General features: G+C 31.9%; 1 protein-coding gene across 2 annotated transcripts in view; it reads right to left on the bottom strand.

Annotated features, from left to right (window-relative positions):
* The window catches only part of IBTK (inhibitor of Bruton tyrosine kinase), a 77120-nt gene that overhangs the window by 40996 nt on the left and 19373 nt on the right, over positions 1-16751 (bottom strand). For both annotated transcript variants that reach the window (XM_015600424.2, XM_006926357.3), the window contains exons 9-16: positions 16471-16594; positions 14523-14700; positions 11859-12033; positions 10050-10649; positions 9222-9308; positions 8337-8419; positions 8217-8254; positions 7668-7764 (exon numbers count right to left, since the gene is read on the bottom strand). In XM_015600424.2, coding sequence (XP_015455910.1) covers positions 7668-7764; positions 8217-8254; positions 8337-8419; positions 9222-9308; positions 10050-10649; positions 11859-12033; positions 14523-14700; positions 16471-16594 — 1382 coding nt within the window. The remainder of the gene's footprint in view (positions 1-7667; positions 7765-8216; positions 8255-8336; positions 8420-9221; positions 9309-10049; positions 10650-11858; positions 12034-14522; positions 14701-16470; positions 16595-16751) is intronic.

Below are 16751 nucleotides of genomic sequence, written 5' to 3'. Positions count from 1 at the left end.
ATTTGTATGGAAGCACAAAAGACCCTGAATTGCCAAAGCCATCCTGAGAAAAAGAATGAGGCTGAAGGCATCACTCTGCCCGACTTCAAATTTTACAACAAAGTGACAGGAATTAAAACGGCATGATATTGGCAGAAAAACAGACACACGGACCAATGGAACAGAATTGAGAGTCCAGAAGTAAACCCATATTTATATGGGCAAATAATTTTCAACAAAAAAGCCAAAAACATACAGTGGAGAAAGGAAAGCCTCTTCAATAAATGGTGCTGGGAAAACTGGAAAGCCACCTGCAACAGAATGAAACTAGACTGTTGTCTATCGCCACACACCAAAATTAACTCAAAATGGATTAAGGACCTGAATATAAGACCTGAAACAATAAAATGCATAGAAGAAAAAATAGGAACTAAACTTAAAGACCTTGGACTTAAAGAGGATTTTATGAATTTGACCTCAAAGGCAAGGGAAGTAAAAGCAAAAATAAATGAATGGGACTATATCAAAGTAAAAAGCTTTTGCTCAGCAAAACAAATCGTCAACAAGGTAGAGAGACAACCACCTGAATGAGAAAATATATTTGCGAGCAATGCCTCTGATAAAGGCCTAATATCCAAAATATACAAAGAACTCATACGACTAAATAACAACAAAAAACAAACGATCCGATCAAAAAATGGGCAGAGGACCTGAACAGATACTTCTCCCTAGAGAACATACAAATGGCCAATAAATATATGAAAAGATGTTCAATATCGCTATGTATTAGAGAAATGCAAATCAAAATCACAATGAGATGCCATCTCACACCTGTTGGAATAGCTAGAATCAACAGGACAAGTAATAACGAATGCTGGAGAGGATGCGGAGAAATAGGAACCCTCATACACTCCTGGTGGGACTGCAAATTGGTACAGACACTACGGGAAACAGTAAGGAGGTTCCTCAAAAAACTAAGAATTGATCTACCATATGATCCAGCAATCCCTCTACTGGGTATTTACCTGAAAGACTTGAAAACTCATATCCAAAAAGATATTTGCACACCGATGTTCATAGCTTTATTCACAGCGTCCAGAATGTGGAAGCAACCAAAAAGTCCTACAATAGATGACTGGCTAATGAAACTTTGGTAAATATATACAATGGAATATTACTCAGCTGTAAGAAGAGATGAAATACTGCCATTTGCAACAACATGGATGGACCTTGACATAATCATACTAAGTGAAATAAGCCAGACAGAAAAGTTTGAAAATCACATGATATCACTTATATGTGGGATATAAACCTACAAGCAACAAAAGAATAGGACAAACAAACAGAAACTCATGGACATAGACAATGGACTAGTGGTGACCAGAGGGGAAGGAGGAGGGAGGAGGGAGGAGGTAGACGGTGGGAAAAAAATAGATAAAAATATTTAAAAAAAAAATAAAATCAGGTTTAAAAAAAAGATGAAATACTGCCATTTGCGACAACATGGATAGACATCGAGATAATCACGCTAAGCAAAATAAGCCAGACAGAAGTTAAAAATCACATGATATCACTTACTTTGGGATATGAACCTAAAAGCAACAAAAGAACGGGACAAACAAAGAGAGACTCATGGACATGGACTACAGACTAGTAGTTTTCAGAGGGTAGGGGGTTGGGGAGGAGAGGGAAGGTAGACATGGTAAAGGGGGTCAAATATAGGGAGGTAGAGGGAAGGTGAAGTGAGTAAAGGGGATCAAATATATGGTAGCAAAGGAAACTGGACTTTGGGTGGTAGACACACAAGACTATACAGATGTCAAATTATGATGTTCACCTGAAAATTATATAATTGTATTAACAACCAATGTTACCCCAATAAACTTAATTTTTATTAAAAAAATAAATAAAATAAAACAAAAAGGAGAGAGGTGAAGTCATTGGGAATGGCAGACTAAGGACTACTTCCAAAATTCCTTTCCTCCACAAAAGCCAAGAAAATACTGCAAAAAATGGTCAAAATCGACTTTTTCAGAATTCTAGAAATTAGCTGAAGGCTTGCAAAAATGTCGGGGAGTGCTGACTCAAAAAAATTAGCTGAATACTGATAAGAACAGTGAGCTTTGGGACATTGCAGCTTTTCCTATTTAGATCTTCCTCTCCACTCTTCTATAGTAGTCTTGAAAACCAAGAACCATATAGCCACAATGAAGAACTAAACCACTGGAGGAGACAGAACAGCTATGGAGCAATATTAAAGAACTGTCATTAGTTGACCTGTATGTCAGTTTCCTGGACCCCACCCAGTAGCAGGGCTTATCTTTATTTGATCTACTCAAAGCTTGCACAGTGTGAATAGCCTTTTCTTTAAGGGCATTTATTAAAAACGATCAGCAGCTATTGTTTAACATTGACACTGAATGAGTCAATGATAACGGATACAGCAAACGAGAGATCAAAAAATTTTTTAAATAGGGACAGAGATGTCATAAGTAAGTGTTTTTGTCCCTTAAAAATTCACATGTTGAAGCCCTAATTTCCAGTGTGGCTATATTTGGAGATGGGGCCTCTAAGGGAAGTAATTAAGGTTAAATGAAATCATAATGGTAGGGCCCTGATCTGAAAGGATCAGAGTCCTCTAAGACACACCAGAAATATTTCTATCTCTTCCTCCCACCGCATGCCCTGCCACTGTCTAACACACACACACACACAACGAGAAGGCAGCCATGTACAAGCCAAGAAGACAGTCCTCACTAGAAGACACCAGTCTTGCTAGACCCTGATCTGGGACTTTTTGTCTCCAGAACTGTAAAAAAATATACATTTCTATTGTTTAAGGCATCTAGTCTATGGTATTTTATTATGGCAGCCTGAGCAGACTAATACAGATGTCCACAGTAGGGTTTGAAAAGTTGCAACATGTATCTGTAAAAATAGAAGGCCACACTAAACAAACAGCAAAAACAATAAACCTGGAGGAAGAAGAATCTAATTTTAAGAGTTGCGACATTATATTATTTAAATATCCGGTTTTCAACAACAACAAAAAATGATGACAGACGCAAAGAAAATGTATGGGCCACATACAGGAAGAAAGCAACCAAAAGAAAAAGTCCCTGAGGAAGAGAAGATGCTAAACTATTGGACAGAGTTTAAAGCAGCTATTTGAAATATGACCAAAGAACTAAAAGAAATGTCTTAAAAAAAAAAAAAAAAAAGAGTATAATATCTCACAAAATCAATAGTATCAATGAAAATAGAAATTATAGGTCAAATGAGATTATCCAATGAGAAACGAAAAGAAAAAATGAATAAAAACAGAGCATAAGAGACCTATGGAATACCATCCAGCATACCAAGATACATATGGGAGTCCAAGAAAGAAAAAACAAAGGACAGAAAGAATACCTGAAGAAATAATGGTGGAGGTGAGGAGTGAGCAAAGTAAAAGTACAGAAGTGTTCCATACAATTAAAGTTCAGTTGTGATTAGTTTAAAATAGATTGTTATAACTATAAGATGTTGTATGTAAACCTCACAGTAACCATAAAGCAAAAACCTATAGTAGATACACGAAAAATAAAGAATGAAAGCAAACCACTATCACAAAAATCATTAAATTGCAAAGAAGACAGAAACAAAGGAACTAAAAAATATAAAACTGACAAAATGGCAATAATAAGTCCTTAACCATCAATAATTACTTTAAATGCAAATAGGTTAGATTCTCCAATCAAAAACCAAAGTGGTTAAATGAATAAGGAAACAAGATACAATTGTATATTGGCTACAAGAGACTCATTTTACCTTTAAGGATATATATATAAGCTGAAAGTGAAAGGATGTTAAAAGATATCATGCAAATAGTAATAAAAGTGAGAACAGGAGTGGCTATATTTATATCAGACAAAATAGGCTTTAAGTCAAAAATAGTCAAAAGAGAAAAAGGTTACTATACACTAATAATGGGATCAATACTTCAATAGGATATAACAATTGTAAAGATATATGCACACAACATTGAAGCACCCTAAATATATGAAGAAAATATTAACAGAGCTAAAGACAGAAACAGACATCAATACTATAATAATGGAGGATTTCAATGCCCCATATTCAACTATGGATAGATCATCCAGACAGAAAATCAATAAGGAAACGGCAGACCTGACAACACTATAGACCAAATGGGCCTAACAGACACATGTAGAGCATTCTATCTAACAGCAGCAAATACACATTCTTCTCAAGTACATGCAAAACATTCTTAAGGATAGATCATAAGTTAGGCCACCAAATAAGTTTCAACAATTTAAATAGATTTGAAATCATACCAAGTACCTTCTCCAACTAAAATGGTATATAACTAGAATAACAGGAGAAAAATTAGAATCCAATTCACAAATATGTGGAGATTAAACATCAGTCCTAAACAACCAATAAGTCAAAAAAAAAAAATCAAAGAAGGGCAAAACTTATCTTGAGATATATGAAAATGGAAACACAACATATCAAAATTTATGGTAATAAGCAAAAAAAGTTCTAACAAGAAAGTTGATACTGATAAATGCCTTACCAACAAAGAAAGATCTCAAAAGAATAACCTTAAGGTTTTTCACGCAAGAACTAGAAAAAGAAAAAATGAAGCCCAAAGTTAGAAGAAATAATAAAAATTAGAGCAGAAAGCAATGAACTAGACACTAGAAAACAACAGAAAAGGTCAACAAAACTAAGAATTGGTTTTTAAAAAGATAAACAAAATTAACGAACCCTAAAAAAAAATTTCAGCAAACGCTTAAGCAGACTAAAAAGGAGAGGACTCAAAATTATAAATGAAAGAGGAGAAATTATAACTGATATTACAAAAATACAAAGCATCATAAGAGACTACTATGAACAAGTATACACTAATGAATTGGACAACCTAGAAGAAATGGATGAATTCCTACAAATACACAATATACCACAACTGAATCATAAAGAAATGGAAAATCTTAACGGACCAATAATAGTAAGGAGATTGACTCAGTAATCAAAGATCTCCCCCAAAAGACTAGATGGCTTCACAGGTGAATTCCACCGAACATTTAAAGAAAAATCAACATGGACCCTTCTCAAACTTGTCCAAAGAACTGAAAAGGAACATTTCCAAACTCACTTCATTAGGCCAGCATTATCCTGATGCCAAAGGCAGACAAGGACACTACAAGAAAATTACAGAACATCCCTGATGAACATGCATGCAAAAACCCTCAATAAAATACTAGTCATCTAAATTCAACATATATTAAAAAGATTATATGCCATGATTAAGTGGAATATACACCTGAAATGTGAGGATGGTTCGACACATACAAATCAATAAATATGATACACATTAACTGATGAAAGATAAAAATCATATTATCATCTCAATAGATACAGAAAGTACATATGACAAAATTCAATGTCCATTTGTGATCAAAACTCTCAACATTAGATATAGAAGGAATGTATCTCTTTATAATAAAAGCCATATATGACAAGTTCACAGCTAACATAATACTCAGCAGTAAAAATCTGAAAGCTGTTCATCATAAGATCAAGAAAACAAGGATGCCCACTCTTACCATTTCTATTTATAACAGTACTGGAAATCCTAGCCAGAGCAATTAGGCAAGAAATAAACAGCATCCAAAATGGAAAGAAAGAAGTAAAACTGTTACTGTTTGCAGATGATTAGATCTTACATATAGAAACCTTAAAGATTCCAAAAAAAGCTATTAGAATAAATAAATTCGGTAAAGTTGCCGGATACAAAACCAACAAAAAAAGTCAGTTATTTTTCTATGCACAAACAACAAACTATCCCAAAAAGTAATAAAGAAAACATTCCCATTTACAATTACATTAATATAAAACACTTAGGAATAAATTTAACCAAAGAAATGAATAATCTGTATGCTGGAAACTATAAAACATCGAGGAAAGATACGAAAGAAGACACAAATAAGTGGAAAGATTTACTACATTCTTGGACTGGAAGAACTGATATTAAAATACCCATTCTACCCAAAGCAATCTACAGATTCAACAAAATCCTATCAAAATTCCAATAGCATTTTTTCACAGAAATAAACAAAAGCAATCCTAAAATTCACATTGAACTAAAAAGACCCTGAATAGCCAAAGCAATCTTGAGAAAGAACAAAACTGGAGGCATGACATTTTCTGATTTTAAACTCTATTACAAAGCTTCAGTAATCAAAACAGTAATGTACTGGTATATACAGAGACACACAAATCAATGAAACAGAATAGAGAGCCCCAAAATAAACCTTCTTATACAGTCAACTAATCTTTAATAAAGGTGTCAAGAATACCAAATGGAGAAAAGATCATCTCTTCAACAGTATTAGGAAAATTGAATATCTACATTCAAGAGAATGAAATTGGATCAACGTCTTATACCATATACAAAAATCAACTCAAAATGGATTAAAGACTTAAACATAATACCTGAAACCATAAAATTCCTAAAAGAAAATAGAGTAAAAGCTCCTAGACATAGGCCTTGGCAATGATTTTTCAGATATGACCCCAAAACCACATACAACAAAAGTAAAAATAAACAAGTGGGATTACATGAAACTAAAAAACTTATGTGCAGCAAAGGGAACAATCAACAAAATGAAAAACCAGTCTTTGAGATAGGAGAAAATATCTGCAAACCATATTTGATAAGGAGTTAATATCCAATAAAGAACTCCTACAACTCAATAGCAAAAAAATAACTCAAATGGGGAAGAGACTTGAAAAGATATTTCTCCAAATATGACACACAAATTGCCAACAAAGTAATGAAAAGATGTTCAATGTCACTAGTGTACAATCATCAGAGAAATGCAAATCAACACCACAATGAGATGTCATATTCCACGGATTAGCATGGCTATTATCAAAAAAAAAAAAACAAAGGATAAGTGTTGATGAACACTTGTGCACTGTTAATGGGAGTGTAAATTGATATAGCCACTATGAAGAATACGGAGATTCCTCAAAAAATAAAAAATAAAAATACCATGATACAGCAATCCAAGGAATTGAAATCAAGATCTAGAAGACACACCTGTATCCCATGTTCACTGCAGCATTATTCACAATAGTCAAAATACAGAAACAGTCTAAATGTCTATCAACAGGTGATTAGGTAAAGAAAATATGGTATAAACATACAATGCAACAAAGGAGTGTACCACTTCTATGACTAAAGACACTTGTTAACTAAAACATGAGTGTATTGTCTGACAAAATACATAAATGCACTCTTTTCATAAATTTTGGTTTAATTCTTTCTTTTATTTTAGATATGTTACCACAAGAGGAAATATAGCCAAGAAAGAACTTTTGTAGACTGTCAAAATTATACTCCTTGTTGTCAATTCCTCATCTCAATCATAGGAAACTGTTAAGCAGGAAACTGTTTAATCTCAATCATTAAATAAAATTCTTAGAGTTCATTTTCACATAGGTAATGAAACTTTCTTTTTCACTCCTTTATGGTTAGTAATTATCCCTATTGCTAATTCTAAATTAAGCCTCTATTGATGGCTTATTTCAATTAGAGTAGAAATTAAGATTCATGTGAATTTACCATTATTCAATTATATCGTAAATATCTAAAATGTCATAACCCTTATTATCACCTTTTATCACCACAGCTTCATCAGTATAGAGGTAGTCCAAAATAACTTTTAGTATGTCAGAATGTATTTGCATTTCCAGAGCTGCACGACTGGAAGCCTAAATAAAATAAAATAAAACAATTAATTTTAAACTACAAAATACTACTATATTCTGACTGATATTGGTACAAAAAAACTTTGAAGAGGGAGCACATTAAATACAAAAGAACATTTATAAAACACAAAAGCTAAAATGAGATACATTTAATTTTAAATTGCCTTATAACATGAAAAAAGATCAAGAAAAATCAAGAAAAAAGAAGTACACTTTTTGTGTAATTTGGTATTCCAAATACATGTCCAAATAATGGGGAAGTTTTGATTTAAGTAGCTGTTTTGCAACTATTTTCACTTCTAATGTTGCTATTTTCCACCAGGCTGAAGCATAAATACAAAAGAAAAACTGAGTTAAAATATCAGGTTCTTATTTTGAATTTCTTTAGTATATAATCTCCCTAAAATATAAATAACTACTGTTACCAGCCTATGTGGTTTCTACTTCAATCTTACCTCGATCCATGAGCTACTCAGCATACTATGAAAATATTCTGAAACAAAAAAAATTTCAATTCACTAAGGAGAGTGAAATAACAATAAAATAAATCAGCACCTAAGAAAAAGTGTACCTACCAAGTCTAGCACAAAGAACACATTTATGACAAGGAAATTCCTTTCCATCTACTGATTTCATGGTCACATCACATAGAAATGAACTGCAAAAAAAAGATTTTATTTCAAGCAAGAGCATTTCTTTACATTTAGCAAATTAAGAAAATTCATTATATGATTTGGCTTAACTTGATTTCTCTCTTACTTAAAGGCAGCAGAGAATAAACAACTTGAGGGTATACATACAAATACTTTATCTCCTTTCACTTTTGGGAAGGTAATAAGGGCCTTACAATAAAAATAATATTTGAAAAGGGAACTGAATGCAGATAAATATTCAAAAAGTCTTTCTTCTAATTTTCCTTTTTCATTATAGGTCAGGTGTTAATAATATAATAGTAAGTGACTTCATAGTCAACGGTCTTTTGATTCACTATTTGTACGACCTATTCTGTGCTAAGCATAATCTAGATATTGCCAGTTTCTCTTTCTCCATAAACTTTTCACCTACAAAGTATAAATACCTAAAGACAAAAAATTTTAATAACAAATGAATTTAGAATAGCATATTTATTACTGAAAAGGTTTATAAAGAAATCATCATAATGGTGAAGAGGTATTAGTTTGGCTTTGAGGTTACATCATTTCCTGATTAAAAAAATACAAAATTCTTTTCCTAATTAGAAAGTGATTAGAAAAAATGAATTGTACCAATGTCTTATTGAGCAGTAATATTTTATTCATTTCCTGCAACTCTCCAACATTTCCAAAAATAAAGAACACTAGGTAAATGTAAGATGTATCTACCCATATATTTTGCTTCATACGTAAGAAGAGCTCCATTTCCATCCACACTTAGATCTCAAAATTTAAAGATGAAAAGTTTATCTTCATTTCCTTACTTACCATTTTTTCTGATTTAGCTTTGGTTTATTACCAGTTTTCTTGTCAATAACATTAATTTTTTCATTTTCAAATCTAACTCCATCTAACCTATCAAGAATAGATAAGAATTAACAATTGGTGTATATATTCCTCTACAAAAACAAGCAATAAAAACCCAACAAATTAGTTTACATTTATCTAAACATTATATCATTTATATCACTTAGAAAAGTATCTCAAAGAACTGCCTCTGTGACAAATAATCATACATCTCCTTCAATTTTAAGTGTTCAAAATATATTAATATATACTCCTCTCCTACTCCCACACAACTGTTATACTGCCACAAGCAACATAAATACCTTAAAAATAGAATTCCAAAAAGTCTGGTTTATAATACGACAAATACTGTGTTAGCCACTTTATCCATGTTATACAACAAAACCATACCAACAATATGAGGTCAGTATTATCCCTCCCATTTTCTATATCAAGTAAGTAAAAGTTAAAAAGAAGTAAGAAATTTGCCCCACCTAGTTATAAAGCTAAGAGACATATATAGGTCTAACTCCAATGACAGTACTCTTTCTAGCACACCACACTGCCTGCCACTCTAGATCCATTACACAAACACCAAAGAATTCAAGCCCTTAATAACAGCCTTCCCAGGGAGTCCCACAGAGATAGCTTTAGCATAAAATGGAAAAGAACACATCCCATATATCTCCCTTCAAAAAGACTGGGTGGGGCCGGGGAGGAAGTGGAAAGAGAAGTGCAAAGCAAAGGAAAAGAATTTTTAAAAGGAGGGCATAATGAGGTACAAGAATAGTTATTAAGGAGGAGCCATACCTACTGCTCAAATTACTGAAACCAAATTTCCTTGCAACATTTTGCAACATTCTTACAGGATCATCTTCCCCAATACTTTTTACTTTTTTGGAAGATTTTAGTTTGTTTTTCTGCTTTTCACTAATTGTATGAGCTTGATTACTTTTATAAACTTCAAATGCTGACTTCTGATTATCTTCATGGGAATTTATTTTATTCAAATGAGAATTCGTAGTGCCCTGATGTTCTTCTGTTTTTTTGTTTAAGTTTATTTTTGGTTTGAATCCATGAGTTAAAAAGTCACAAGTATCTGTGTATATAAATTGTAAAAGGTATTCAAACAAGTCAGGATGAACCTTTTCTACCACAAAGAGGTGGCATCCTGCAGAATCTTCGTCTTTCCGGTAAACATCTGTAAAGTCTAAAGAAGTACCATCAGAAAGAAACAATTTCTGAAAAAAGTCAGAACGTGCTGCCAAAATATATTTATGAGCAGGGAAGATTCTGTTGCCAACTTGAAATGTCACATCATGGATGTTGTCCATTTCATCCGTTTCCCTCAACAGTTTGCCAAACTCTTCAAGAAAGGATGATGAGGACACAGCTGGAATTTCATAAAGACTAGAAATGAAACAAAAATCATTTTTACTTTCAAGAAAAATATATAAAACCAAAAGCATCTCTAGCCAATTCTCCTTTTAAAGTCCAATTTTTAAAATTTATCACTTAGAAAATTTTTAAATTAGCATTTCCTAAAATATAAGAATACTGTATAGTCTTAAACACTGACCGTAATACTTTAAATTTTGTTCCTTTTTATGTTTTTTCTCCTAAATTAAAATGCTAACAATTAAGTTTCCTTTGAAAGCAGTCTTTTCTATTTCTACAAATACTAGAATATAAATTTCAAATGACTATTTCATAGAAATTTTAAATGATTAAAAGTATAAATAAAAATATTCAAAGAAGAATACAGTTCTCAACCTTTTACTCTTTTATATCCTTTAATTTTACAAGTGGAGAAAAGTAAATATACAGAGAACTGAGTAAATACTTCAGGTCCCAGATCCCAGAATAGAGAAGAAACTCAAAGGAGTAAAGATAAAAACAAAGACATAAAATGGGTCTGGTAACCTTGATACTTTCAGTACTGTAGGAATGTGATCACACATTCCCATGCTACATTTCGGCTTTCCAGGTATGGGGGACCAACCCACCTGGTTTGCCTGGAACTGAGGGGTTTCCCAGGAGACTGTCAGTGCTAAATACGGGACAGACCTGGGCAAAACAGGATGGATGGTCACCCTACTTCTAGGACTTCTTTCCTTTTCAATAATAGTACCCTTTATATTTGTCTTAACGTGTCATCTCTCCAATAATGTGACTTAGAAGATTTGCACAGAGATTCAGACTGCCCTACAGATGACTCTACCTCTTCTTTTGTCAATTCTCATGGTATTCAAGGGTCAGAAATTGTTGAAAAGTACATAACAAATATCTATATTTCTCAGAATCTGAGAAATTAAGGGTATATAAAGTACTAAAGATACAAATAAACTTTGTGTGTGTCTACATATATTTATATAAACACGCATATATTTCCTCAATATTTTCAATAAGTATCAGTTTACAAACTAAAAGGAACATTTGTCATTTCCAGTATAACAAATTCCACCTTTGAGTTATCCTGGTAACATGATTATCTGTCTAAAGTCTCTACAAGACTTGACAACAGCTCTTCAATTAAATTTGCTCCAGGAGCTACGGAAAACAAAAGAAAACCCAGTGATCGTTTCTTTTAAAAATGAAAATTATTAATACAGGTGGTACCTTGTTTTAGGATCTGACTGCAGGATTGCAAAGTTACATCCACTTGGATCTGTGCTGACACTAACAGCTCTATGGGCAAAAGTAAGTTTCTCAAGTCGAATTCTTTCATATACACTATTTATATCAGAGACACAAGACACATCTGATGAGGAATTATGAAGGTTTGATAGAATCTCTGTTAAAAAAGAAAAAAAATAAATTCCCATTAAGGCTTTATTGAAACTATTTAAAATGACTTAGAAGTAAATGGAACAGGTAAACAATTAGGAGAATATGAAAATATCTTTTGAATGTATTAAGTCCTTTTAAAAAACTATACCTTCTTTCTCTTCAACACAATTTGTAGCCCATATATTGGCTGTATTATACATGAAATTATGGTGAGTTAATTTTCATTATCCATGAATTTATCTCTTTCAACAAACACATCTTCCACAATGCAACCCGTAATCTTTCTAAAAAGCAAATCTAGTGTTAAACTAGCTTTTAAAATTACTCAGCTTGCATTAAAAATATACAAACTCAGCATCTTCATAATCTGATTGCTTATTTGCTTCCTCTCATTTATTTAGCAAATATCTGAGTGACCACACTGTGCTCAGAGTCTAGAAAAAGAATAAACAATGTAGACTGAAGTTATATTAACGAACCTGAAGAAAAATGGAAAGATTTCAGAAATATGAGACAAAAGTGTCAAAACTGGTAACTCATTAGATGTAGAGGGTGACGGAATATGGGGTGTCAAAAATAACCATTTACTTACATTGAAAACACTGAAAAGCAGATGTGATGCATGAGATCATGAATTCAGTTTTAGACTACTAAATATGACTAAGACACAGTTCTAAGGACTTCCAACATTTACAAGTAGAACTTGCATTCTGGTTACTCTCTCGAATTCAGTCTTAATTCAGTCTCAGATGGCTTTACTAATAATCTTCCCTAACACTTAGTTATTCCAATTTCTATACTTCCAAAAAACTTATGTGCATATTAGTATTTGTCTCCATGAACTGTAAATACTTATATACATGTCTAACTGCCCCTACACATTTATCAGTGTCTCAGAACGGGGGTCCATCTTATATCTTTTCATGTTATTAAAACCTAGCACTATATTTGGCACCTAAGTAAATATACCTTAAATGTTTACAGACTTGAGTAATCTATAAATTAATTTAAAAAATTAAATCAATAAATTATCCCAAATTATTCCTTTGTGGATGATTCTGAAGAAAGTTTATAATTTTCTGAGTAATTATAAATGTTTTTTTATATTTTAGCATACAATAACTGATTTGTTCATTCAACCAATGACTCAATGAACGGCTACTATGTAGCAGGAAAAATGCTGAATGCTAAAGATATAATGGGACAGTCATGGTCCTTGCCAACTTATAGTCTGATAGTAGACAAACACTTGAAAAACTAATCACAAAGATAAACATAAAAATAAAGAAAAATAAGTTGTATCATGAAAATACAAATGAAATATTAAAAGTGAAACAGTAACTCAGTTTAGATTGAGGAATCAGTGAAAACGTCTCTGATGAAGTATAAATTAAGCTGAGATGTGAAAAGTTAGGAAAGGCCCTAGGACTAATCACAGCTGAACAAGATTTAAAATCTGAAGATCAGTAATTAGGGAGTGGTAAATAAAAGGGAGCAATTCCAGATCAGTCCAGAAACATAAAAAAAAAAAGGTCAGAGAAGGGGCCTTACAGGCCACATTTAGGTAATGAAGAAACCATTAAAGAGTTTTTAAACACAGGAAGATCAGGATCGGATCGTAAAAGTTCACTCTAATAATCATTTAAAAATATGTTTAAAAAAAAGTGGAAATAAAATTATTTTTTTCAGTAATCCATATGATGGGCTAGGGTAGGAGCAATAAGATGTAAAGAGGTAAATGAATTCTAGCTTTCTGGAATAAAAGTCAACACATTATTAATTATGGACGAAAGTAAAAAGTCACTAACCTGAGTTTAAAAACAGTGTAAGTAATCTATAAATTTATAATCAGATAATTAAGAATGAACTACATGATGAATAACTTCTATTTTCAATGGTGGCATCTTAATTTTTATATTCATCATGGAATGAATAAAATTTGTCTCCAATTATTCATCAACTGTTTAAAAAACTGTATGTTTTAAAATTCTCACTGAACATAAAAACTTTATTCTTCCTATGATTTTCCTAAGTCATGAGATATACTTTTTCAAACTTTAATTTTATATACAGAAGTATGTAAAAAACAAAACTAAAATATGCCATAAGCTACTAAATTCTCAGTTTAGAAAGAGAAAAAAGGGAGCTTGAAAGATGGTTCACAACCATCTGGAAAGGTTTTATTTTTGTTTTTTTTTAACTTTATACTTCTATGCCCCTAGAGCCAAAGCTAGCAATTTGCAATAGTAAGCCGCTGTTACTGATGGGACTATATACCAAGACCTCAGGATATACTGAGACAGATAAAAAGTTGAAAACTCCAGATTTAAATGGATAGAATTCCCTCCATTTACCTACACATACACAAACCTAAATCAAAAGAAACATAAGGATAAAAACTAATAACTTGTCAATTAAACCTAATAATAAACGTGTGAAATTAAAGGTTAACTAAAAAGAACTTTTATGTGCCATTTACATATATGAACTGACCTTTCTTTTCAGAACTCTTTCTTTTTTCTTCAAACCATTTCCCTCTAAATCCTTCTCCATCCTGTGTGACAAATAGAATTTCATTTCTATTTAAAGCAATATCAGAAATGAAGACTTGGCGCGGATAAGCCCATCGACACTGCTTCAGAGAACTACTGACTGATCGCCAGCAAAATACCTAAAATAAACCAATTACATTGGAATATCAAGCAATATAGCATCGAAACAACCAAAAACTGAAATAATTAAAATTTGAAATGAAGAGATATTTCTAAAATAAAAGCTCTGATTAATATGTTTCAATGTTCATTCTTCCAAAGGGGAAAAAGAAACACTATAAAAGTCAAGATGGTTTTAAAGAACTGTGTCTTTCAAAAAAGTACATCAAGCAAACATGAAGCATTAAGTATGCTTCAAAGACACTCAATTTTCAGCATTGTTAAAGAAAAACAAAAATCTTAAAGCTAAAAACTTAGATGTCAGATTTGTTGTAGTACCATCTATTAATGAAAATCATCCAATGAAAATCAAACCTTCACTCTCAAGAAAAAAAAGATGTATGCATAACTCAATTTTAATTAAAACAAAATGTTGGAGACAGAAAAATCATCAGAGTCCAATGACTTCCTAGTGGTTCTGCAAACCTTAGTGTTTCTATGAAATGGCTCAGGGGTTGTTGCTCAAGGATAGAGAAAATGACGAGAGAGGGGTGCTCAGCTTCCCAATCCAACTTTATCCAGAGCAGAAACCCTTTTATTTGCTTTATAGACTGGCATTCCAAATAAGATTTCATTTGAAAATTAATACTGCTGATTTTTAAAAATTCAATCCCCTCATTATTAAGAAAATTAAAGCACAAAATGGTATTTGCCAAGGTCACTCAAAAGTTATATACACAAAAAGACTATATTGATTGATTTCTTCACAGCTAGGTTTTTATATTGACTCTAATTTTATGGGAAGTAAACATCCAGAAGTAGATCCCTATTAATATAAATTAAACACATCTCAAAGCCAAATGTAAGTTTTTATACTTAAGTTTTTATGTAATCCCATGCCTCTTCTTCCTTCCATTAGTACAGATTAGAGCTCTAATTATTAAACATAGTTCCTGCTATTAAAAGATCAACTACAATATATTTATGTCTGCAATGTACACAGAGCTTTATGATTTTAAATCTTCAATTTCTATAACATCAAATTTTATAGCACTTTATAAACCTCAAAAAAATTCTTATTTTTTTGTATGTTTTCATTTTGTTAAGAAAAAAGTAGAAAACAGTGTTTTTCTTGTCACTGTAAAACTTTTTCGGTGTTACTAAGATATAATATATATTTTTAAATTAACAATTTTATTAAAGAAATATACTGATATGTTTGCACAGGGAACTAAAATTAAAACTCTGTAGTATTTACGTAAATGAAAAGAGATATTATTTATATAGTAATTCAGAAATAGGTTATCTTTTATACATAATAGTTATAATCCCTGCATATATATATATGTGTACATTTGTTTAAAACTCAGTCTGGGAAGAATTCTCTTTTCTAATTATGCAACAAATTTTTCATATTGCCTACTTCACTTTTACTTTTTTTAAAGATTAGTTACATATCTCATATCTATACAACTCAGTATCACTTATCAGTATTCAATGTACAGATCAAATAACCCACCAAAATCCCTTAATTTCCATTTTAAGCATAGTAAATAAAATTATAAACTACAGTTTAACAAAGTAGTGCCATGAAACATTAGTTAAATGTCATCATACTTCCTTTGAAATACCAACTCCACACTAATTAATATTGGATGTCAAAAATAAGTTAAAAACAAAGTCAATAGAAATCATCACTATCATAGAAATACATTTTCACATTATCAGGTCCCCTACAGCTATCAAGTGAGAATAAGATTATTATACTTTTGCATAAATAATATACTCACTCTTCCAGCTCCATCCATTGCAAGAATGCAGATTTTTTCTTCCCCATTTTCTTTCAAGTGTTCAGGATCAACCCTGCATTCCATACGCCCCCCAGATACAAGAACTTTTTTCAGGTTTAGCTGTCTGGGTGGAAAAAAAAATTCTAGATTAAATTGTTTTCTAAAATGCACATGCTCACTTTTAAAGAAATGACTATTCAAACAATAACCTAGGTTGATTATTGGGAAAAGTGACAAGACAATTTAGCCTTTGGCATCCTTAGTTCCTCCTCTATATTTCC

The sequence above is a fragment of the Pteropus alecto genome, unplaced genomic scaffold (assembly GCF_000325575.1).
Source record: "Pteropus alecto unplaced genomic scaffold, ASM32557v1 scaffold7, whole genome shotgun sequence".
NCBI lineage: Eukaryota > Metazoa > Chordata > Mammalia > Chiroptera > Pteropodidae > Pteropus > Pteropus alecto.
The sequence above is the reverse complement of the archived record's forward strand: the minus strand, read 5'-3'. Positions and strand labels throughout refer to the sequence as shown.